At 45.7% G+C, this 24,530-nt stretch overlaps 1 protein-coding gene across 1 annotated transcript in view; it reads right to left on the reverse strand.

Annotated features, from left to right (window-relative positions):
• The window catches only part of VWA8 (von Willebrand factor A domain containing 8), a 312,204-nt gene that overhangs the window by 16,203 nt on the left and 271,471 nt on the right, over positions 1-24,530 (reverse strand). Inside the window, exons 38-40 of the mRNA XM_084767930.1 lie at positions 19,276-19,384; positions 16,095-16,251; positions 11,424-11,532 (exon numbers count right to left, since the gene is read on the reverse strand). Coding sequence (XP_084624056.1) covers positions 11,424-11,532; positions 16,095-16,251; positions 19,276-19,384 — 375 coding nt within the window. The remainder of the gene's footprint in view (positions 1-11,423; positions 11,533-16,094; positions 16,252-19,275; positions 19,385-24,530) is intronic.

The following is a 24,530-nucleotide window of genomic DNA, read 5'->3' on the forward strand; positions in this document are numbered from 1 at the left end:
CAGGAGGGGCAGGAGGTGAAGCACAGATCTTGGAAGGCTGTAAGTACAATGGGGATCGAACACTCCAGGAACCACTTCAGGGAGCTAGTTCAACTTTACTCAGGGAGACCAAAGGCTACATAGTCCTTTGTGGGTGGATGGGGGCTTCTAGGATAGCTGTACATAACTGGTTGAAAGCAGGTATGTTTAGGATGTTTGTCTTGCATTTGGCAGCCCACTCCTATCATATGAACGGGAGCACAGCATCTAATTATCCTATAGGCACAGGGTGGGGAGAGCTAGCAGGGAGCTGTGTCAAGGGCCACATATCAAATGTGGTTAGGGGCAACTATGTGTAAAGACACTCTCCAGATGGAGTCAGGCAGAGAGTAAGAGGCCTTGCTGGGGAGAGGGAGTCCTACACCTAATGCCAAGCTCAGAATGGTGATCCGAACTGGGAGGACTGCAACCTCAAACAGCAGGGTCCTTCCAATGAAAACAAAAAGAAAAGGCCGCCATGAGATCCTGCTGTCAGCCGGGTGTGGTGGCACATGCCCTTAATCCCAGCACTTGGGAGGCAGAAGCAGGCGGGTCGCTGTGAGTTTGAGGCCAACCTGGTCAACAAAGTGAGTCTAGGACAGCCAAGGCTACGTAGAGAAACCATGTCTTGAAAAACCAAAAATCAATCAATCAATCAAACAAACAAAACAAAACGAACCACCAACCAACCACCACCACCACCACCACCACCACCACCACAACAACAACAACAACAAAAAAAAAAGAAAAGAAAGAAAAGACAAGAAAAAAAAGAAAGAAAAGAAAAGAAAGAAGGGAAGGACCTAGCCCATTGTGGGTGCGGGGGTGGTGCCACCCCTGGGTTAATGGTCCTGGGTTCCATAAGAAAGCATGCTGAGGAAGCCATGAGGAGCAAGCTAGTAAGCAGCACCCCTCCATGACTTCTGCATCAGCTCCCGCCTCCAGGTTCCTGTTCTGATTGCCTTAAATAATGAAGAAGCGTAAGCCAAATAAACCTTTCCTCCCCAGGTTGCTTTTGGTCATGGTGTTTCATCAAATGAATAGAAATCCTAAGATAAATTTTAACATCCCAAGCAAGGCATGTGCCTGTGTGACCAGTTACATTAGGATACATGCTAAAGGAGCTTTGGGAATGCAAACCAGATTTTAAGACATATCAAAATGTGTAGAAGAATGGAATTATTGTTAGAATTTGGGAATTTTATATTTCCTTTATGGTAATAGGAAGGGGTTTAAATTCAGTTTTTCTAGTTATCAAAAAAAAAAAAAATCACTAAAAGAACCTGATGTGATGCAGGAGTGAAATTATCCCTGGTTGACAGGGTAAGTGGGAATCCTCAGGGTCACTGCCTCTGATTTATGAAAATTAGTGAATGAATGCTTAACAACGTGCATCTGTTATTTACCATGGCGTACCATTTTATACCAGTACAAATCCCATATTCCTCCTAACCCAGTTTAAAAATTCAACTTCTGCCACGTGGGCATGGTGGTGCATGCCTTTAATCTCAGGATGTTGGAGGCAGAGGCAGGTAGATCTCTTTCAGTTCCAGGCCAGTCTGGTCTACAAAGCAAGTCCAAGAAAACCAAGACTACATAGAGAAACCCTGTCTTGAAAAACAGCAAACAAAACAAATCAGCTTCCGTAACACTTTGACGACAGCCACCACAACCACATTCACATTTCCCTTTTCTTTGCTTATTTTCCTATTTGCATGTGAGAGTCAGTCCTTCCTCATCAATGACAGGCAACAATGCCAGGACTGAAAGGAAGCCTGTGGTATTACCAACCACTTCCCAGAATGACAGGAGCCACGACTTGGGGAGGCAACCGGAGAAGAAGGTCTGGCTAACCCCCCATCCAGTGGGAGTCCAGAAGTTATGTTTGCCCCAGCATCCTGCCATCTGTAGCTCTATGTAGCCAGTCTTTGCTATTTTGTGGGTTCTTATTTCTTCCATCCTTTCTCCACCCTTTCACCTCCCTATACTAAATATGAGACCAAACAGGCATAGAGAGGAAAGGAAGAGAGATCTCCGAATAAAGTCAGGGGCTGGAAAGGGGACGATGTCTTCGTTAGACTACTTCTTGCTGATTGGGGCAAGTTTGACATTCACAGTCAAGATGCCTAGTTTCTCTGAGCTTTGTCATAGTATGTCTTATTTCCATGCACTCATGGAATTCTTGGAATATACATGTGGGTCAACTGCCTACCAGAATTAAAATTCATGCTGGTGATCTGGGAGCCTTCTTTATTTCATGTTTACATTAATATGTCATTGTTCAAATATGATACTTTTAAAAAAGATTTATTTATTATGTATACACTGCTCTGCTTGCATGTACATTGGCTGGCCAGAAGAGGGCATCAGATCACATTAGCCACCATGTAGTTTCTGAGAATTAAACTCAGGACCTTTGGAAGAGCAGTTAGTGCTACTCTTAACCACTGAGCCATCTCTCCAGCCCCAAATATGATAATTTTGATAAAGGAATACTACCCCAAATATATAAAATTCTCTTGAAACCCAAGTTTTAAAAAGTTAAAAATCAGCAAAACCTGGGGAGTAAAACGTGTTGCTGTTGTGTTGCTAAATAGACATATTGCCAAATTACATTCTAAATATCTGTTTACAGTCATAGATTAGTGTTGCTGTCAGCTGGTCAGAGAAGCTTCTTGGTGGTAGTTAATATAGAGTGACGCAGAATGCTCACCATATATGGGCACCTCTCTCATCACAACTAAGGCTCAGGGATGGAACACTACAGTTGAGAGAGCTGAAGATGGGAGGGGTGCTATCAAATGCTGTCTCCTGGACGTGGCGTGGCCATTGCATGCATCAACTGATGGCAACTGCTGTGACCTGCATGAGACACACCCAAGATGGGGCTGTCACACCTGTTTGGATGGCAGCAGGGTTCACGAGGTCCCACCTCTGTCCTGAGGAGCTATTGGTAGTTAGCGGTTGTGGGCAATTTCAGTATTCTTCAGTGCTATGGCCACTGGCAGTTGCTCATGTTCTAGTCACAGCCACCCTCATGGAAGCCACCCAAGGAAACATGGGAGCCTCCGAGACACAAAGCTGGAGGGGAGCTTGCTGACAGGAAGGAGGACACAGGAAGTGGAGGGGGAAGTAGGAGGGTAATGGGGTGGAATGTGATCAAAACACACTATCCACATGTTCAGATTGTCAAATAATAAGTATCCACATGTTTAGATCGTCAAATAATAAGTTTTGCCCTTAAAAATATTTATCATCAATTTGCCTTTTTTACTGAGGTACCTGCTCAACTGTGCATGGAAAACACACTTCTACATTATCAAGGAGTTGCAGATTAAAACAGCTATGAGCTATCACTCTATGCCTAGGTACGGCCAGAATCCAAAACCCTGACAACACCAGATGTGGGCGAGGATGGGGTTGAGGCACACTCACTGCTGGTGGAAGTGCTACAGCCATGTGTGAAGACAGTTTGTTGCAAAACAGGACTCACTGTTATAACCCAGCAACTGCATGCCTTAGCATTTACACAACATGGAAGCTTGCACCTTACAAACATTTGTACATGATGTTTTATGCATAACTGCAAAATCTTGGAAGCCACCAAGATGTAATGGATAAACTGCGGTATATTCTGACAACGGGATATTATTTAGCATCAAAAGAAATGAACTATAAGATTTATAGTGATCTTGCTGTAGTAAAGTGACCAGAGCATTATGGCTTGCTATTTTATAATTACCATATGGGGTTGGAGAGATTGCTCAGTGGTTAGGGCACTTAATGCTCTTGAAGAGGATTCAAGCTTGGTTTCACACCACAGCAGGTGCTCTCAGCAACCACCTGTAACTCTGGGGATCTGATGCCCACTCCTGGCCTCTAAAGGTACTGCACTCACATGCATAAAGCCACACACACATACATATAATTATTTTTAAAAATCTTAGAAGAAATACTATAGTGATGACTATACTTGATTAAACTGTATGAGGATATTTATTTACCAAGACCAAGAATTAAAAATTTTTTCTTTGTATGACTATGGGAAAGAAATCTTATTTATTTGTTCTAGTGATCTTATAAGAGTAGTTGATTGGGGGCTGGAGAGATGGCTCAGAGGTTAAGAGCACTGACTGCTCCTCCAGAGGTCCTGAGTTCAATTCCCAGCAATTACATGATGGCTCACAACCATCTACAATGTGATCTGATGCTTTCTTCTGGCCTTCAGGTGTACTTGCAGCCAGAGCACTGTATACATAATAAATAAATAAATCTTTAAAAAATAAAACATGTTTTTTTTGTTTTTGTTTTGTTTTTTGGTTTTTCAAGACAAGGTTTCTCTGTGTAGCCTTGGCTGTCCTGGACTCGCTTTGTAGACCAGGCTGGCCTCGAACTCACAGCGATCTGCCTGCTTCTGCCTCCCGAGTGCTGGGATTAAAGGCGTGAGCCACCACACCTGGCTACAAAACATGTTCTTAAAAAAAAAAGAATAATTGATACACAGTATGTCAAGCTGTATGTCCATCATTTGGACAGGCTGAAGAGGCTAGCCTGTGCTACAGGGCACCTTATTTAAGAAACATTTTTAAAAAATAAAAAAAGACATTTAATATGAGCACCCCTCAAAACCACAGAGTGAACCAATGTCAAGTCCTGTGTGAGTTAATGTGAAGTCCAATTTCTGACAGAATTAGAACCCAGAACTTACAACAAGGGACAAGAAGGAAATTACAAACTGTAGGTGCCATGGATGCTGGGAAATGGCTCAGTGATGAGGTGGTCACATAATCCCGTGGATCCTGATATACACAGACCCTGAAGCATGAGGCATTTTTCTTTTATGCTGACAATCATGACAATTCTTTTAAACATGGAAAGAAGGTTCCTGCTTAGACAAAGTTACTGTTACTGCCCTTGATAAGGAAGTTATTTTCCTCTTAAATTATTGTAATTGTTATCTCTGGGTTGTTCATTACGTACATCTCTGGAGAGTTTAGTCTTAATTTTTCTATGCTGGCATTCCTTTCCTATAATGACTATCACCCTGAAATATTCCCTAGCACATAAGAATAGAATTTTGGGGCTGGCAAGATGGCTTATCTGGTAAAGCTACCTGCCACCAAGCCTGAAACCACATGATGGAAGGGGAGGACTAACTCCAGAAAGTTGTCCTCTGACCTCCACACGTGTGCTGTATGCATGGTCTCCCCTCACAAACACATACAATAAGTAAATAAATAAGTGTAATAAAAACAATAAATTCTAAAAGGCTTTATAAAAATTGCAATATTTGTGTGAGAGAGGTTTGTTTTGCTTAACTTTGCAAGTAGAACATTTTCCTAATAAGCACATAACAAGCTGTTGCAAAGGGAACACCCATTTTAACTCCTTAAGCCTTCCAGAAGCTGGCTCCAGATTTTAGATTTCCTCTACACACGGGACTGCCCCAAGACATGCTATATGGGCACTGCGAAGCTGAGGTCAGGTGCTCATTTCCAGTAGTTTCCCCGGATGGTCCACACATGCAGGCCTCCTGCACCTCAGTGCACTTCATTACCCTAAGTGTTGTTTGTGTGTCCTTTTTGGTAGACACTTTCAAGTTTTTTCTTATTGTTAAATTGTATTCAGTGCTAGCTCTTCAATGTCTGTTTCTGCCAGTCTGCTTTCTTACGGTTTTACTTGTCTCCTCTGAGGTCTGCACTTAAGACTGGCTCACACCTACTCCTTGTGCAGATTTAAGTCTGGGAAGCGGAGCTTTGCTTGTCATTCCATCTTTCCTTACTACAGCTGACTCCTTTACTAGCTCTGCTTTGATTCTTTTAAATCTATGTCTTAGTTCATATAGTACGAATTTCTAATGAGACCTCAAACAGAAGACAGGACAGCCCTGCTGCCACGCCTGTGTCCCGAGTGTTTCCTTCCATGAAGTCTTTAACCCACCCTGTGGCTGTTGCATTTTTTGCTTGTGTTCCTATCCTCAGACGATGAAATGTCCACTCAAAGTTGTCCAGGAACGGAACGGTTGGGCGACCCTCGCATGCATGTCTTTCCTCTTAGTTACCATCAGGATCCTTAGGGTTTTACATTGGTGCTGGTTAACTTTGGGCTGCACCAACACCTCAAAAACTACAGGAAAGGAGCTGGCGCTGTGGCCAGTCCCCGCAGGAGAATGTCACCTCCACTCTGCTTCATGCTTAGTCTGGAAATGCCACTACAACGGGGCCAACTCTCAGCCTCCGGATTTTGCTGATTTGACTGTTGTCTTAGTCACTTTCCTATTGCTGTGATAAAACAGCCCGACAGGGGCAACTTATAACAGAAAACATTTACTTTGGGGTTCACAGGTACAGAGGGTGAGTCTATGACCATCAGGGGCAGAGAGGTGGGGCAGGGAGCACGGCAGCAGGCAGGCAGGCATGGCGCTGGGGCAGTAGCTGAGGGCTCACATCTTGATCCACAAGTAGGAGGCAGAGAGCAAAGCTAACTGGGAATGGCATGGGGCTTTTGAAACCTCAAAGCCCACCCCAGTGACATACCTCCTCCAATAAGACCACACCCCCAATCCTTTCTAAACAGGTCCATCAACTGGGGGTCGAGCATTGAAATATGCGATCTTATGGGAGCCACTCTCACTCAACCCTCCAGACTTCAAGCCAAGCATGCGCTGGGGCTGGTCTGGCCTTATTACTCTGTTGTCTTCTTTTAGCTTTCTGCTTGTTGTAGCCACTCCATGATGTGTAGATCTTTCTAGTGCCTCTCCTCCCTGGTGTTGCTGATTTTAAATGCTGCTGTCAGGCATAGACAAAACAGAGGTTAAGTGATGTGCAGGTCTCCAGCTCCAGGGACCATGGGATGTGAACAGGATGCTCTTAGGTTGCACACACTTGCTAGCAATGCTATTTCTCAGGACGGTTTTTCCAATTGTCTTTGGTATGCATTCCAATCCATTAGACTAGGCAGAAATTCTCCAGAGCTTCCTGGGTGTCATTAGCTCTCTCCTATAGTCATGGGGGTCTCTACATTCTTTTTGGCTTTTGGGAACTTTATTTTCCTTCCACCTTTTCCTCCTTTGCTTAGGTGTCTCAGAGCAGCTCAGGACCACTCAGTGGTGGCTCCATCCCACTCAGTGGCCTGCGCTGTGGGAGCTCCAGTCCTCAGGAGGGAACTGCTGGGTGGGTACGGAGGGCACCTGCACACCCTCAGACCAGTCTGCCGCCTCTGGCTGAACGGCGGTGAACTCAGGAGGTAGCGTAGTCCATTTGCCCCGGAATTCCTCCTTGGTCACAGCCTTCTCAGCAGCAGCCTGCTCCTCCTCATCAACCTCCTCTGGGTCTCTGTGGAAGTAGGGATCAGGCATAACCTCCCACGGGTGCTCACGGGAGATAGTGCCACACATGTGAGCTCCCTGTTGTTGCATGGGATGGCAATGTCCACATAGCGCAGAGAAGAATCCATGTTGAACAGAGTGATAGTGGGCAGGTTGATGTAAGAGGCTTCTGTGAGGGACTGGTGCTCAGCCCTGGGTTCAGCCACCGCTGGAAGTCATGGCTCCCTGAAGGCTGCTTGGATCTGGTTAGTGAAAGTCCCAGACAGAAGTGGCCAGCAATGGGAGTGGCTCTTGTGGCAACAGGAAACTGAAGCATGGCTTTCTGGCCAGTGTTCCTGGAGATGACACATCAGTAGTGTTCTCCATAGCAACCATAGCCCACACTGCAGGCAACAGCCTCTCCCAGGCCCTCTTCAGATTTATGGTGTAGATGCCATCACTCTTCCTTTTGTACATGTACTGCTCCATCTGGAAGTCAAGGTTGGCGCCTCCTAAGTGGGTTCCTGTGGCAAGGAATTTGAGGACACCCTCCTCCTCCATCTGCAGGACGTCAAGGGCTGGGACAGACGTAGTTTGAGTTTCCCTTTAAGTTACAATGGGACTCAAGAATTGGGCAGTGCAGAAAGGGTCCACAGTTTACTTCTTAGTAAAGTAGTAAGAATAGCTTTTTATTATTGTTAACCACTTTAGTGGCTATTTAGTGTCACTGTTTCTTTTCCTGTTGCTGTGGTAAAATAACCGGAGGAAAGCACCTATGAGAGAAAGGGTTTGCCCCATCTCTCAGTTCAAGGGTACATCAAGGTAGCTGGCCACACACAGCCTCAGCCAAGGAGCAGAGAACTTTGACTACTGGCTGCTGCCCAGCCCCCTTTCTCCGGTCACCTAGCTCAGGATCCCAGGCAGAAACAGTGCCGCTTCCACCTTGGTTTACAGTCATCTTCCACCTTGGTGTACCTGAGTGCCATAGTCCCCCCGCCCCCTGCCCCAGTGGCTTGCCTCTTAGCTGACTTGATGATATCCAGTCAAGCCAACAATCAAGATTAGCCACACCTGGCAAAGACAAGGTTAGCTAACCATCGCTGTACAGCCTGGTTAGACAGGCACTGTCCAACAGCCTGGAAATCAGGACTCCAGGTTGCACACGGGCCAGCATTGTACTGGCAGATGACTTACTGATGTGCTAAGAAAGGGGAAGGCGCTCTTTGCTGGCTTCCCTGAAATGCAGCTGTTCCTTACTCCTCCTCTTCCCTCTCTCTTGGCCTGGGCTACCCCTGGACAAGCAACCACAGAACCAGAGACATCCAGAGACATGGAGCTCTGTGTTGCCCAACTTTGTTCCTGAACCCAGAATCACATATTAGAACCTCTGAATGCCATGCACACACACACTGTTGTCCAGGTGTCCCAGGAGTGAGAACACACACTAGCGTCCTTCCTAAGTCTTTCCTCCTATGTCCCCTATGCCTGTCCTCCAAGGCTTTAAGCACCACCATACCCTCAGGCACTGTCCTCCTGTCCTTCCTCTGAACCTGGGCTTGCCTCACTTTTCCATTTTCACATTAATTTCTCTATTTCAAGTTCCTGTTATTTCCCATCTGAATTATTGAGATTATTTCATGATTTGGTTCCTGGCTTCTTTCTCTTTGATCCTGTCTCCCTGACGGCTGTGCCACATACTGAAGACAGAACTATATTACTCCTCTTTGCAGCACCTGGCTCCTCAGAGGTGACAGAATAGAGCCAGTCTTGCTCTCTCTAGTGTTCTCTCCCATTGTCCTTGGCCTCCAGGCCCACCCCAAACTCAGTCCCAGTCATTCTGGGCCGTCTGCTCTTATCCATGTAGGCTGGTGGCTGAGTAAATCCTTTTCCCATGTGTTTCTTCTGTCTAGTGACTGCTTTACAAACTGCTTTCAGTCTGCTAACATTTGTGACAGGTCACAGAGAATGACAGAAAGTATTTAGAAACTAGCATGGCAATTGGACAAAGACATTTGGTATTTGTATCTCTCTCTCCTTGTTGTTTGATTGTTTTTCAAGGTAGGGTTTCTCTGGGTAACAGCTCTGGTTGTCCTGGAATTTGCTCTGTAGACCAGGCTGGTCTTGAACTCACAGAGCTCCACCTGCCTCTGGCCTCTTGAGTGCTCAGATTAAAGGTGTACACCATCTCTGCCCAGCAATGGTGTTTATATCCTATCATTAAGAAAAAACCAAAAACCAAAAGCCAACCAGGAGCCTGAGCTAGAGAGTTGTACATGCCTATAGTCTCAGGATTTAGGAGGCAGAGCTGAGAAGATGGCGGCAAGTTTGAGGTCAGCCTAAGCCTCAAAGACCCTGTCCCCACCTGGGAGGGGCCTGTATTTTGTATGCAATTTTAATAACATTTCCCCAGTAGCTTCATTTCTATTGGATATTATAAGAGCATTAGTCCGTGCTGAGTGAAATCAAGTCTGTCTGGGCCTAACGCTGTGCTCTGGAAAGCCATCTCTTTTTCTGGCCACCAGTTTCTGGCCACACTTTGTACACTCACCCAGGAAACACACCCATGGTTACTAGGATTACACAGCAATGTCTAAACAGCTGGAGGCTTTTAGTTACTAAGACTCACACAGGATTGGCTGAAGATGACAGGAAGGGACAAATTAAAGTCTTGCTTTGGCCACAACCTGCAGTTTTACAGTTTACATGAGGCCTCAGCCATTCCTGCGCAGTAGCTATTAAGCAGCCTCATGACTGACTTGAGGAGACACGCATGAAAACAGTTCCCCTATGGCTTCGTGCAGATGTGTTCGCATCTGGCTGAGGGCACAAAATGTCTCGTGGTCACATGCGAGAATTACACAGAGGATGGACTAATGGAGTTGGAAGAAGGTAACAGGGACCTCGTAGATAACAGGAACCTGGCTTCATTGGCCACACAACCCAGGAGACTGTAATTATTGGTTTCCTCATTAATAAAATGGGGCCAGTGACGACTGGCTCAGCTTAATTCTCACAGCCTGTGGATTTTGAATTGGGTATCTGGTTAATTATTTGCCTCTCTTTTGTCTGGACAGCGGACTTTCTCTCATGCTTTGGAACAGTCTGATTAGATCTTTTTAAAAGGAAGACTCAGTTTAGTTCCTGTATTAGGTAACACACAACTGCCTACAACTCTGGCTCTAAGGGATCCAATGCCATCTTCAGGTCTCTTGGGGCACTATACACACATGGCATTCGCTCACTCAGACACACACAGATCCATAAAAATTAATAATAAAGACGAGGTCTCAGAGTTTCGGGTTAAGACAGACAAAACTGCACCACACACTCTACTATCTAGGAAAACATGATAAACACTCCCTGAAAAGGATATTAATAAACACCAAAGAGTAAACTGAAGGAACCAAAGTAAAAAACTTCATGGGAAGGAAATGTAGCCCCGCAGAGCAGGGGAGGGCTCCACGCCCCCACCCTCTCCCCTGAGGTAAGGCTTTGCTCTCTTTGGACAAAATCTGATTTCATGTGTCACTTAGGGAATACACTGAACAAAATAATAGCCTCTACTTAGGAAATATTGAAGTGTCTTAATCAATATTTTAAAAAGCTGTACTGGGGCGCACTGGTCCTGAGGCATTGAGAGCACTGTGTAATAGCAAAAAGCTCTGGGCAATACAGGGTCAGGGGAGGGCAGGAAGCGGAGGTGACAGGGGACACGGAACGCACACCTTGCCTGACCTAATCTGATCCTCTGTTTCTTCAGTGGCAGCAACATGATTTGTACGAGAGAGAGTTTTATTTGTGAGCTTCCAGGAGAGGTGAGACGTGCATGATCTTCCTGAGGGGCTCAGGAAGTCACTGTGGCAGGGTTACTGGTAAAATTATTGCTTCCTGCACAGGAAGAAAAGGTGAGGGCAGAGATTTTCCTCTTGGAGAACTTCATTGAGAAAATCATAGGATGAGTTCATAGTTTTATGTGTCAACCTTGAAATGACTCTTTCTGATTGGCTGATTAGGGTTCAAATAATTTCTCCAGCAGTTTTTGGCTTTAAAAGTCCAGATTTTGCCCAAATTATCTATTTGTCCACAAAAAAAAGATTACCTGCAGGTTGTCCAGGATGACTCGCAGGGCATGCACCTGCCGCTGGACAGCATTTGAAAACCTTTCATACGTTGCAGCATCATACTCACTCATTTGGATCTCCTTCAGCCTGAAAGCAGAGACGACATCAGCTTACGCCATGTCCGTGTGAACCTTTTACATCTGCTTACACACTGACAGAACTGTAACAACTCCGCGGTGACTCATACTGACTTTGAGGAGAAAAAGCAAGAGATGGTGTCCCTAGATTCAAAGGATGGTAACGCCTAAAAGTTTACTGGGAGTTGATGAACAAACTGTCCCCCAGGACAAAGGAAAAAGCCTTGATTGTACTTCATTTGTGATGAGTCTCTCATGCAAACAGTCTTACCAGGTGGCTCACAACTGCTGGTAACTGCAGCTCCAGGGGACCTGCTGCCTTCTGGACTCGTAGATACTTAAAATCAAAACAAAGCACAGCCACTTAAAGCTAATCCTAAGTAGGGGGTCTTTCCCTAAATGAATGAATGCCCTTGGGTTTTCCAATGTGATAGGAATAGTGCACTAATTTAACACACATTTCTGTCCATGTCTATAAATATCAAAAGGGGCTGATACCAGGGCAGGAAATAAGGAACACATCTCTCAAAAGCCTAAGCATGATACAATTTGCTGTGTGTGTGTGTTCATAGAACCTATATGTATAGCTGAAATTATAAAATATATTTATCGTTGTTGTAGTTGGGAGAAGAACCTCAAATGAGGGAGAATAAATGGTTTCTATTATTCACTCTTGGACAAAACACTGGGAAAAATACAATCAGAATGGTGGAAGCTCAGAACTCCACATATGTATGCAATAAGACCACATCTTACTTTTGAGTCTTCAATACCTAGCACGGTGCCTGGCACACAGCAGCACTCAATACATGCTGTTATGTAATGCTTTGAAAGCACTGGCTAGCAAAAGGTAAATATAGATGTCACAATAACATCAAAATGCCACTCTCTCAAGGTGACATCCCAAGATGCCCTTCTACATCCTACTCTCTGTTCTAAAGAGCAAAAGGGAGTGTGTGCATGAGACGTCACCTCCTGCTGATAGCCCTTCTGTTTAGTTCTGACAACCTCCGACTTCTTTATAAATTCCATTAGGTTAGGTTATATCCCCAGTGCGAGGGAAACAGACCTGGGCACAATGACCCTGTGGGATATATACCACATACCTGCTCCATGTCTAGGTAGTCAATATGCGTCACCTGGTGCAGAGTGGCCTTCGGAGAGATCAGAATGAGTTCCAGCTATACAGCTATCTCCGGGTGATCATCTGACACCCCTGAACATCACATGCTAATTCAATTATGGGGAAACCATATTTCAGATTGTCAGCCTTCACTGGAAGACTCAGGATGCTCACAGGGAACGATACATTCTGAACTTTGGAAACGGAAGCAGGAAATGGAGGAATAAAGCAGGAAACTCTAACCCCTGGTGTAGACAAGCCTCCCACTGCTGATATTCTCAGGCCCCTCAAACTGCCTGAACGTATATTTTTCTGCTTCCTTCCCTGTGAACAAAGCTGCAGGGGGCAGCTTTTTCACTTCCTGGGAATCACGGTGACAGACAGCATGCTGCTGGCCGGTACATGTGTAAAGGGTATATTTATCATTATGTAAGAGTCTGGGAATCTTAGTCCTTATTTTACTTTTTCTATACGTTAGACTTAAATACTGTAATTTGGACTTAAGTACAAGGAAAGCAAACACAACTGAGATCTACTGAGTGGAACTCGTTACTTCAGGAAGTGGTGGTGGGTGCAGTTTCCACAATGAGTGCCCACCAGAAAGCTTTTCCAAGTGTGCACAAGCACTTCCCTGCTGTCACTCACTTGATGGTGACGTTTCTGTATGGGAGGTACAAGACTTAGGCTTGTGTCCCTCTGTTGGCTGGCTTCAGTAGATGAATTCTTGATGTGCAAGGCTGATTTAAATCAATGCTAGCTGAATGCTGTGAATGACGAGAGGAACCCATAGGTCACATGAGGTCCCTCGCACCTGGGAAGACTTCTAAGTAAGGGTAAGGGCTGCCTAGTGCTATCCAGGTTAGGACTGGCAGGGGATGCCAAACAGGCAACCCCCCCAGATCACCATTGTAGATTCAACCAAATGTGGATTGAAAATATTTAGAAGTAAATTGCTTTTCTACTAACCACATATAAACCCATCCACACCATGAGCTAAACATTAGTGCATTAACTAGACACACAGCATTAGGTACCATAGCTCTTTCAGAAATGACTTAAAGCACACAAGAAGGTCATTTTATAGAAGAGAACTGAATACTTAGTGGAGCATGAACCAGTCCACTGTAGATATCACGGACAAGAACGTACAGTGATAACTGGCACCTGCATGCACATGTGTGTTTATGTGTGTTTGCACATGTTCCCTATTTATTCTCTGAGTGTTCACCCCACTCCACATTCTGACCTCATGGGATTTACAGCCAGAGGAGAGACACAAATACTCACACAAGAGGTAAGATGGAAGAGAGTGGTCAGAGTGTGGGGACAAGGTACGGGGTGCTGTAAAGCATCAGGACCTGACCTCATTGTGCGTACGTCTTATTCAGTAATCAGATGACAGAAGTATTGCTCTAAAAGTGAATGGATATGTAAGGCTTAAATGTGGGTTCTGTCTTATTTTAGTTGTGTGAGACGGTCTGCAATATTTAAGACAAGATGAGATAATATCTTGGATTAGCTTCAAAACAAGCCAGAGTAGAGAACAGGAACAGTATTGGGGGCAGCAGTCCACAGGGTTCACATGTGTTTTTCTTTATCTTCCTTTGGGCTTGAAAGGGTCCATAGTAAAAAGCTAAAGACACATTTCTGGCAGCACTAAGCAGACACTCAGCAAAGGGTTGCAAGCCCCATTTCTAAAGTAGCATTTTCTCTTGTTTTGCTGTGTTGTCTTTCCCAGGAGCTCTCTGTGTTTAATTCTTCCTTCTTGTACCCTGCCTGCGGCCTCCCTCTCACAACCTCATGGTGTTCTCCTTGGCTGAGCTCTTCTTGGCAGGACTGACAGACAGGGATGGCTTCCCTCTTTCCCTGGACCTTTCCTTCTACAGTCAGACACTCAGTTGTCTCAGGACCACAGGGGACCTTTGGCCCCTTTCCCCACAGGTTCTTTTTTTTTTTTTTTAAGATTTATTTATTATTATGTATACAGTGCTCTGGCTGCACGTACACCTGCACACCAGAAAAGGGCATCAGATCACATTATAGATGCTTGTGAGGATTAAACCATGTGGTTACTGGGAACTGAACTCAGGACCTCTGAAGAACAGTCAGTGCCCTTAACCTCTGAGCCATCTCTCCAGCCCTCCCCATAGGTTCTTAGTGGTGCCCCAATAGGCTTTTATTCTTGTGGCAATCAGAGGTGGCTCACTCATTGCTAAGTGTCACTGTGAAGGATTCCCACCTCCTATGTACATTTGTGTGCCAGGGTACTCTGATGTCCATGTAGGCAAACTCAGACTGGAAAATCACTTGTGAGGGGTAGGGTACAGCAATAACAGTCATTCACTAATCGAAAAGGAGAATGTCACATTATTATTATTATTATTATTATTATTATTATTATTATTATTATTACTATTATTATCTCAAAGGAAGCTTTATTACTCATATAAAATGTCAAGCAATATTTTAGTTCTAATAAGACTCCTCATTATGACATAACTTTTCTCCCACACTTTTTGAGGGATTACTACTATTTCGATCCCTAAAGAGTTATTCATCTTTGCAGCCTCTGTGAGAAGCGAGGGAGAAGCTCCCCACCTGCAAGGAGTGCATCCTGGCCAGTGAGAACAGAGCAGCTGCCCAAGGTTCCAGGAAAGCCCGTGACCAGGCTGAGGGCAACACCACCGGCAGCAGACACGTGTTATGTTACCTGCTCTACCCACGTGGCCCGAGGCGTGCAGGCTTTCCTGAGGGTGTGGCAGGCTGGACCTGGGCCTTTGCCTCTATTGTTCCCTGCTGTTTACTTGTAGGATGTGAAAGCGCGGCATACCAGATGTTCTACGTGGGAGGAATTTCATCACTCACATACACTTGACATGTTTTTGTCTAGCTGCCCCAGCTCCTTCCACTGAGCACAGAAATGCAGATCTGCTCCCCACCCCTCCAGCGCCTCCCTCAGTTTGAAAGAGTGTTCAAAGCTGCTTTGGTATTTCTTACTTTTTGCTGAAGAGCGAGCACATGTGGGCTTCTAGTAAAATACCCTGTGGGGGCCAATCAAAGTAGCCCAAAGTAGTTGTGGCACATCTGGAACTTGAAGGCTCACCTGGCTTGGATTTCCAGGCTCAAGCTGCTGACAAGGTCTCTCTACCCAAGTCTACTGCCCATCTCTCTCCAGATGTTCCAGGCAGGCAAGCTGGCACTCTCCACCACGGACACCTGCCATTCTGCCCTGGTGGCTCCTTTTAGCTTTTCTTTTCTGGAATGTTTTAGTTTTTATCTCCAAATCGTGAATGAGTGCAGGTCCTGTCTCATGTTAGCCCCTAGTATCGTCCTAGGACCCAGTCCTTGTGATGTTAATTGTGTGTGTGTGTGTGTGTGTGTGTGTGTGTGCATGTGCTCGTGCGGGTACCAGTTGACTACACTGCTCTAGATGCATAAGGCATACCCACCTCTGCTGGAAAGCTCTCTGGGCCATCTCTCTTGCGGCTCTCTTGACATCCTCAGGAACGGCATCTTTCTCGACTTGAGTCACCTGGTACACTGGGTGGCCTGCATCCAGGCGATAAGGACCTCCTTTGCCACCAAGACCTGCAGTGTCTCTTCCCCCTGGAAAGAAAACATGGGGACGTAGCCATCTTATGTCTAGAACCTGGCCACAAAACAAAAGCCAGATTGTGGCTTTAAGACATTTCTTTGAGGAATATTAATTGAACTAACTAGTAATTAAGGCCTCAAAGCACCATTGCCAAGCACAAAGGCACTCCTATTCAGGGCAACCTGGCCTTTTACTCCATCTGTCCCAATCCACTCATATGCTAAGATTCCGTCCAACTTCAACTTGAATGCTTTATGTGACTGATGTCCGCTTCAGTGGTTTTGTGCACTGGCTGTAGCCCTTTACTCCTGCTCTTATCCCCCGTGCGAAGGCTGGGATAGCTTTGTTCTTCTAGCTGAGTGGTCCCACGGCAGCGACTGCACACACTAATGCCCAGTTACCCATTTCCCCTAAAATACCAAGACATTTAAGTTATAAAGTTCCTTTTGTTTTGAAAATAATGAAAATGATTCACAGAGAGATTAAATGACTTCTTTGTGACCTCATATCACTTATTCAGCCAAGAGCTAAAGTCAATCATCATGTAGATTTCAGCTTTCAGCTGTGAATAATCCACAACACATAAACATCAGTAGCGTCAGGATAGCGTTTCATTATAAGCCCAAGTTTACATGCCTGTAAGGACACGCCATGGAATGCGCCATGGAATGCTACATGAGCTATTAACACTGAAATCAAAGTTAGAGGTCTTTAATGCTAGGTAGGTAGTATTATAGGGTAATGGAGACATTGGCCAACTACAGAGGATGCTTGGTCTATATGCAGTCAAATTTAAATTATTTTCAAGCATTGTATTGACCAAAGGAAATACATACACATACTGGCTACATTTGGCTTCTGTATGAATGGTTTATTATTTTTGAGCCTAGATAACTAGGCCCCTTTGTATTGGCGAGGCAGTGCTATGCTGCACAGCCTAGCGTAGCATTGCAAGCTAGCTGCATAATTAAGGCAGACTGCCTGGGTTTGAATGTGGTTTAGACTCATAGCTGGGTTGTGGGAGAACTCCCTCAATTTTCCTGTGGTCTCAGTGCTCGTCCATAGCACAGGATGCCAATACCTGCCTCATGGGATTTCCACAAAGCGGGGCTGCTTGGGGATGTGGCTGGCATGCAGTAAGTGCTACGTAAGTGGCCGCCCTTAGATAATTATTTGATTCAGTGACACAGAGTGAGGTCATTTCTAGATTCATATGGTGGAAAATTGGAAAGCTTTTAGATGTTGGATAAACTATGTTACTTTCCCCCATTAGAGCTTTGATTTGTCTAATAAAGTAAAAATGAGAACTTGGCATGAACTCCTTGCCTTATGAAAGTCCAGGGAGGTCATTTCCTTTGGACAAACACCATGAGAGCAGGAATATCTATTAATCACAGTATTTTAGTCTTTTGATTGAGCACATCTTATTTCATTCACAAGTGGGGGGACTGGAAAATTCCTTCTACAGCGTTGATGGTTCCTGCTTTCCCCTCCCAGCAGGTGTGTGGCAGAGCGGAGCACTGGTAGGCAGTGACAAGGCACTGAGGGTGGAACGCTGTGGCCTGACCTGCTCTGTGCTCGAGGTTCTCCTTGAGGATGGGCGGAAGTTGACCTGAGCTTAACGTTTCCTACACACCCAGAGTTGACATTTTGATGAGCGGAATCCACAACTGTTAGAGACGGTGTGAGTGTGCCCAGAACGGGTCACATGGCTCCTCGGGAGCAGCAGCTGGCTGGAGAGGGCATGAGGAGAGAAGACTTCTGTTCTCTGCTCCATAACTCTAAGTTTGTATCATTTAAATGGAAAAGGTTTACAGCTGAGCGTGGACTCACACCAAGCATCCATAAGATGAGAGTGGGAAGAAGATACTGTGATGTAAAAAAGCCAAATGGCTTGTTGGCCCAGAGCGAGGTTTAAAGGGGAGAATTCCAAAGGGCACAAACGACAGACAGAAAAAGACAAGTTGAAGTCCAGGAGCCTTGATCAGCTGGACGATCCAAGGTTGGGAAGCAGACAGGTCATTAGGTATCAATAGGAGCTGGAACCGATGGACTCACATTTAATAACAAATAAAACTCTGCCTCTGTGTAAGCACTTCCGGGAAGCCAACATTTGGCCAGCTCGTTCCAGGACGCATTCCATATGGATTAAATACTGTTGGCTTGACATTAGCTTCCAGATCAAAGGACACTTCTAAAAATAGCCTTTCTTTAAAGCTGATGCTTGATGAATAAACAGAGTAAGCAAGCAGTCCTGGGCTTACTTGATAGCATATTGTCTCAGCACAGAAACCCATTTCCTGCCGAGGCCTTCAAGGCCAAGCAGCACAGGCCATCCTAGGGGAAGGTGAAGGACTGAGCCGTGCCAGCACTTCTCCTGGCTGAGAGAGCCAGACAGTGTGCAGTCTGGCCCTGTTCCTGTGGTCCAGCACATGTGTCTGCTGCAGCTGTAGGAGGGAAACGGAAGACGGCAGGCTTGGGAACAATGGTCTAGGAGGGCAGCCAAGAGGAAGGAACGGCATGCAGCCATCAGTGCAAACCACACCAGCCTCAGCCCCAAACTGTGGCCCTCCACACGCTGTCTTCTCAGAGGTGGACAAGAGCTAATTCTTCCCCAAGTTAGTTGTTCAAGAACTCGCTGTAGATTTCTGGCCCAACTCCAAAGGCAAGGAGAAGAAAAGAAGGGAACTACACTCCAGTGACCATGTTCTTAGCCCATTCATTGTGCACCATGCTCAGATTTAATTTAATCTTTGCATGACCTGGTGAGGCAGATAATGTTACCTCTCTCATTTACTGATGGAGACAACTTCAAAGGGGGAAAACAGTTTTAGGTCATAGGTGACAGAGCCTGTAGGGCTCCCAATGCCAGGCTCTCGGCATGTCTTGATGCCATGCAGAGGCAGAGGGAGAGAACGGATCTGACAGAGAGATGCTGAGGACAGCCAGTGCCCGGGCTATCTCAGGGCTGGAATGACGGCCTGATGGACTCAGGAAAATTTGTGAAGATCTAGGAAAATCTACATGCTACCAACCTGTTCCACCAGCCCAGGTATTGCCACCCACATGGGGCATGTTGTCTGGGTCCTCCTTGCCGTGTTTTGGGTCACTCACGTCTTCATTACTGTCTCTTTCAATTGTTATCTGAAAAGTAAAAGTAGACACATGATTATTGTTGTGAGCATCAGGTGCTGCATGACTGACAGAACTGTTTCCCCAAGTCCTTAGGGGTTTGTACCCTCAGCTCATAAGTGGTTGGGTCTGGGGAAAAAAAAACTTTATCTCATTTAACATCCATTTGGTTGGGAAGGAAAGTTAATTTATTAAAAAGAAATTCTTTAAAAAGAAAAGAGCAGGAGTTGAGCTGTTTTCAGCTTCACAGCTCTGATGTAGACCATGCTCTGAGCACTTATACAAGGCATGCAATCCACCGGAAACAGGGAAATGGATCTTATCATTTTCCCAATGGGTTAAAAGGGTCAGTGCCCTACCAATCTAGCCAAGTCACCACAGAGGCATCAAACCATTTCATTCTTATGTAAGCAATGCCACTTTATACAAATATAAACAACAAAAGTTAAAAAATAGATACATACACATGCAACAGATTTAGGTTTCACATACCCACATATATGGAAACTTGCTTATTTATTTTTTTAGCTCGCTGAAATGTTATCAGATTGTGTTTCCTAATTAATCTGTATTTTCAGACCGTATTTATGACTCTTGGGATTCAAATAAAATAAGCGGTGTTTGAGCTTTACCTGTGACTATTTGTCTCCATTCAATTTTCACATTATCTTCCAAAGTTATTTTTAAATGACATGCCAGGACATGCACACACACCAAGAATGGTGACCAGAACTGTTCACTCAATAAGATACAGACCACTTCTTTAACTTCCACGACCATCTTGCCCAGCCCGACAGCTGTGACTGATTCAGGGAGTCCCCGTGTGGTAAATGAGATGATGAAGTGGCGTTTCAGTCAAACCAGGTAGGGCTACACAACAGACTAGTTTCCCACAAGGACCCTGACTCTTGTGACGGCTCCTGCACGCATGAGCACTCAGTTCAGATCTCCAGCACTCCTGTGAGCGCTCCTGCCTGCCACCCCAGCCAATGGGTGGTCTTCACAAAGAGAGAGCTTGTTTTAGAAATTATCCCTACTGTTGTGACACAATGACCAAGACAACTTGGGGAGGAAAGGCTTCCACCCTCTTACAGCTCAGTCCACCAGGGAAGTCGAGGCAGGCACCTGGAGGCAGGATCTCAAGCAGAGGCTATAGAGGCATAGTGCTTACTGGTTTGCTCCCCCATGGCTAATGCAGCCTACCTTCTGATACCACCCAGACCCACCCGCTCAAGTAGGCAGTACCAGCAGAGGGCTGGGTCCTTCACCATCTATCAAAAAATCTAAAAAATGCCCTACAGACATGTCGATAAGCAAGCTGATGGAGGTGTTTTATCAGTTAAAGGTTTCTCTTCCCAGATGACTCTAGCTTGGGTGAAGTTGATAAAAACAAAAACAAAACAACAACAACAAAAAACTAACCAGGACAATTGATCCTCTGTCAATGTGACACACAATAGTGACTTTTCTTGTTTATCCACAAGATCTCATCTTATGATCACAATGTAAAATGTAGTACAATTTCACAAACTCCCAGTCTTCAAAAAATTCAAACACCTGAAAAGTCTGTTGAAAAGTTGAAAATTTCTCAACTGTATGCTCCTGTAAAACAAAAACAACCATCGGGCATGGTGTTGCATGCCTTTAATCCCAGAACTTGGAAGGCAGAGGCAGGAGGATCTCTGTGAGTTCGAGGCCAGCCTGGTCTACAAAGCAAGTCCAGGACAGCCAAGACAACACAGAGAAACCCTGTCTGGAAAAACCAAAAACCAAACCAAACCAAACCAAAAACAATACAACAACCTACATACTTCTTATTCCAAGAGGGAAGAACAGGGCACATTTATAACCAGGTCAAAGCAAAATGAAAACTCTGGTGCTGTAGACAGTTCAGTGTCCACTGACTGGGACTCATGATCCTCTGGGCTCCAGAGGGCTTGGCAATTCCACTCCTCTGGTTTTGCCCTGCAAAAAGTCTGTCTCAGGCCCAGGCCAGCCACACTCCACCACTCCACACCTACTGCTGTTCTTGGTGGTCATCCCACAATCCAGTCCTGGCATCTTAAATATGCTGGGGTCTTCACAGGCTTCACCTTCACCAATGGCCTCCTGGCCTCTCTTCAGGGACTCTGACCTGCCACATGGTGCCAAGCCTTATGCCCTGTCCCCCATCCTTTCGATCATTCGGTCTCCACTGCAACCAAGGCTGCACCTTCGCCAGTGGCCTCTCCCAATGCCAGGTCTCGGCTGCTCTCCATGACCCCTTCACGCCTACAAGTACTACCTGGGAGACTTGTACACATGGCCAAGTACATGCAATGCAGCCAGCCTTACTCTCTCCTCTCTGGACCACGGCTTCTGTGTGCTGACTCTGGGGAAACACTCTCAGGAGGCTTCACCTCGGTGATGCTGGTGCCGTCTCATCCTCAGCTGTCCAGTATCAATTGCCACAGTGAAGGTTTCACGTCAGTGGTACAGGCCTTTTATTAACCACAGCTGATTCTTTAGCACCAGCTGACCAGACACCACAGATTCTCAATTCAAAATACATCACAGGAATGGTCTAATAAGAATCTTTGAAGGAGCCAGAAATTTAACCTCAGAAGTTTCCCAAGCAAGGCCCTTCATCACCTGCAATGCTCTCAAAAGTATTTTTCAAGTTCCTATAACAGCTTATTAAGCTCTTCCACTCAATGCCTATTCCAGGCCAAGTTCCAAACTCATTCCACAATCCTGCCAAAACCAACATCGTCAGGTCTGTCCCAGCAACGCCCCAGGAGCCCTGTGCTGTGACAACATGGGAAAGGCAACTGGGGAGGAACGGCTTACTTCCAGGTCACACTCCACTGAAGGAGCCTAAGGTAGGAACTCAGAGCAGGCATGGGTCTAGTGAAGGAACAACTGTTATGGACACTGGTCTTCGCTTTGGAGTGTTTGTGTCCTTTCTGGTCTGTCGCTTATTTTAAAATAAAGAACTGTGACAGAGGCAAGACAAAGAAGTTGCTAGGCGACAAGTCGCCTCACCTTAGTCACCAGTACTTTGCTGTAGACACTGCATACAGCCTGCTGAGAGAACAGCCTTTTGAGAATCAAGAACTAAAGCGATGACAAGCAAAGGAAGAGGCCGCTCTGGCAGCCTCCTCAGGACCCGCCCCAAGTCATGCTGTCAACAGTCTAAGGCTACTTATAATGGCTATCAGAGAGGCAGCGAATAGGCTAATGGCTTTGGGCAATTAGCATGCTCTTTGCCACCCCCAAGTTTTATCGGGGAGGGGACTCTGCTCACGCTGCCCACTAACAGGCCTCGTACCAACTCAAAATGACACATTTCAAAATACACTAATTCTTGATAAAACCATCCACCAAACCCTGATGTATTTTACAGATACACATACCATGAAATTCCAGGAATATTTAATTAGAGGCATGGCATCTAGGGAGCTTATCTAACTTTGAATCTGTGTACAAATGCCAGCAGTCTCACTCACAGGAACATATTTCTGTAGGTGGAGCAGGGCAGCCAGCTGCTCTTGCAGACAGCGGTATGCTAAGGGGCACTGGCTGTTAGGAAAGCGGATAAGCTCCTGCCTTCTTTCATGAACATGCTGGGTGCAGCTGGAAGGCAAGTCCTCTGAGAACTGGGCTCATCTACCAAAAGCCCCAGAAAGTCATTCTAATGAGTAAACTAGGGACTGCTCAAGTCACACAAGGGGACGGACATTTTCCCCAGCCAGAAAACGGTCCCTCATAATTCTTGGCATAGCTTGCCCCATGTGCTAAACGCCTTGACACAGTTCTCACAGCAGATGCACTTCCATTCCTGTTAGGGAAGTGTGACACAATCCTAAGAGCCATTATCCTCCTACATATGAGCTTAACGGAAGAACATGGATCTTGTAAACTGCAACTCATAAAGTGTTCCACAGTGAAGCAACGAGAAGCCAGACCTGAGAAGGGACATGACTCACCACAGCCCTGCAGTTCTGGGAAAGGCCAATATATTTTAGGCTCCTCCTCAAGTTTATGATTTAAAAAATAACAACAAAATTTAGTAAGATGACATCAATAGCCAGATCATAATTCTGGGAGGAAGGTTAACTCTTGGAGGTCTGACTGGACCACACAGTTGATTCTTGCTTTCCATATGGGGACTAGGTGTGGCGTGGCTAACTTCTAGGCCCCTACCTTATATCCAGTCTCTCTTATTCCTTTACACAGAAGCCAAATGCACTATAGGTGGACGGCCTTGCCATCCACTGGTCTCAGGGTGACCTGAGATGTCAGAGAAAGTATCAGGAGGCTGCAGAAAAAGTTTCCTCCAGGGGTAATTAAAAGAGAGGTGGGGAGAAGAATTTCCACTATTTGGCATGCATTATCCTCACCAACCCTCAGCACACATGCATGCACACAGGCACACGTGCACACACACACACATATGCACACCCACACGCTTTCTCCCATCAGACCCAGCTGAGTGAGGACATGGCGAAGTGCTGTGGCCTCTGCCTATGGACTGCATGACATCAATAGAGGGTGGCGGTGGAGAGAAGAGACCACACCCTCATGCCATCATTTAGCTGCTGACACAGTTACTTAGTCCTGATGTTCTACATGAGTAAGTACGTGCTCTTCTATTGAGGCCATGCTACGGTGGGTTTTCTGCTGTTTGAAATCAAACATATGCAACAAATTGACTGGACTATCCAGGATGGGTGGGGGACAGTAGTGAGAGGCTAAGGCCTTTCCTCTCTGAGGATGCAGCTTGGTGGTAGAGCGCCTGCTGAGTACTCATGGCTAGGTTCGATCTGCACACTGTACTGATAAACGCAGCAATCCATAATGAGACCAGTACGGCAATCCTATGTACAGCCAGTCGCCTGCGTTTTCCTGACTGATTAGGTGACTTTGTCCATTCTGATTCCGGTGTGTGTTTGCAGTGCACCTGCTGCTCACTGGGGTACGGAGTGCATGAAGCGGAGCTGCTTTTGCTTCTAGTGAGACACTGCACGAAGGGGAAGAGAGTGCGGCAGGGTAGATAATGCAGGCTGTGAGCGCATGCACGTGAGGCTTGGAGTCGTTCTCAACCGCAGCCCAAATGTTCTCGCATAGATCCCGATGGAATGAAAGTCACAGTGACATGTCCCTAGGAATGGTGGCC

This window comes from Acomys minous (genome assembly GCF_964271855.1).
Source record: "Acomys minous genome assembly, chromosome: 18".
In the NCBI taxonomy this organism is placed as follows: Eukaryota; Metazoa; Chordata; class Mammalia; order Rodentia; family Muridae; genus Acomys; species Acomys minous.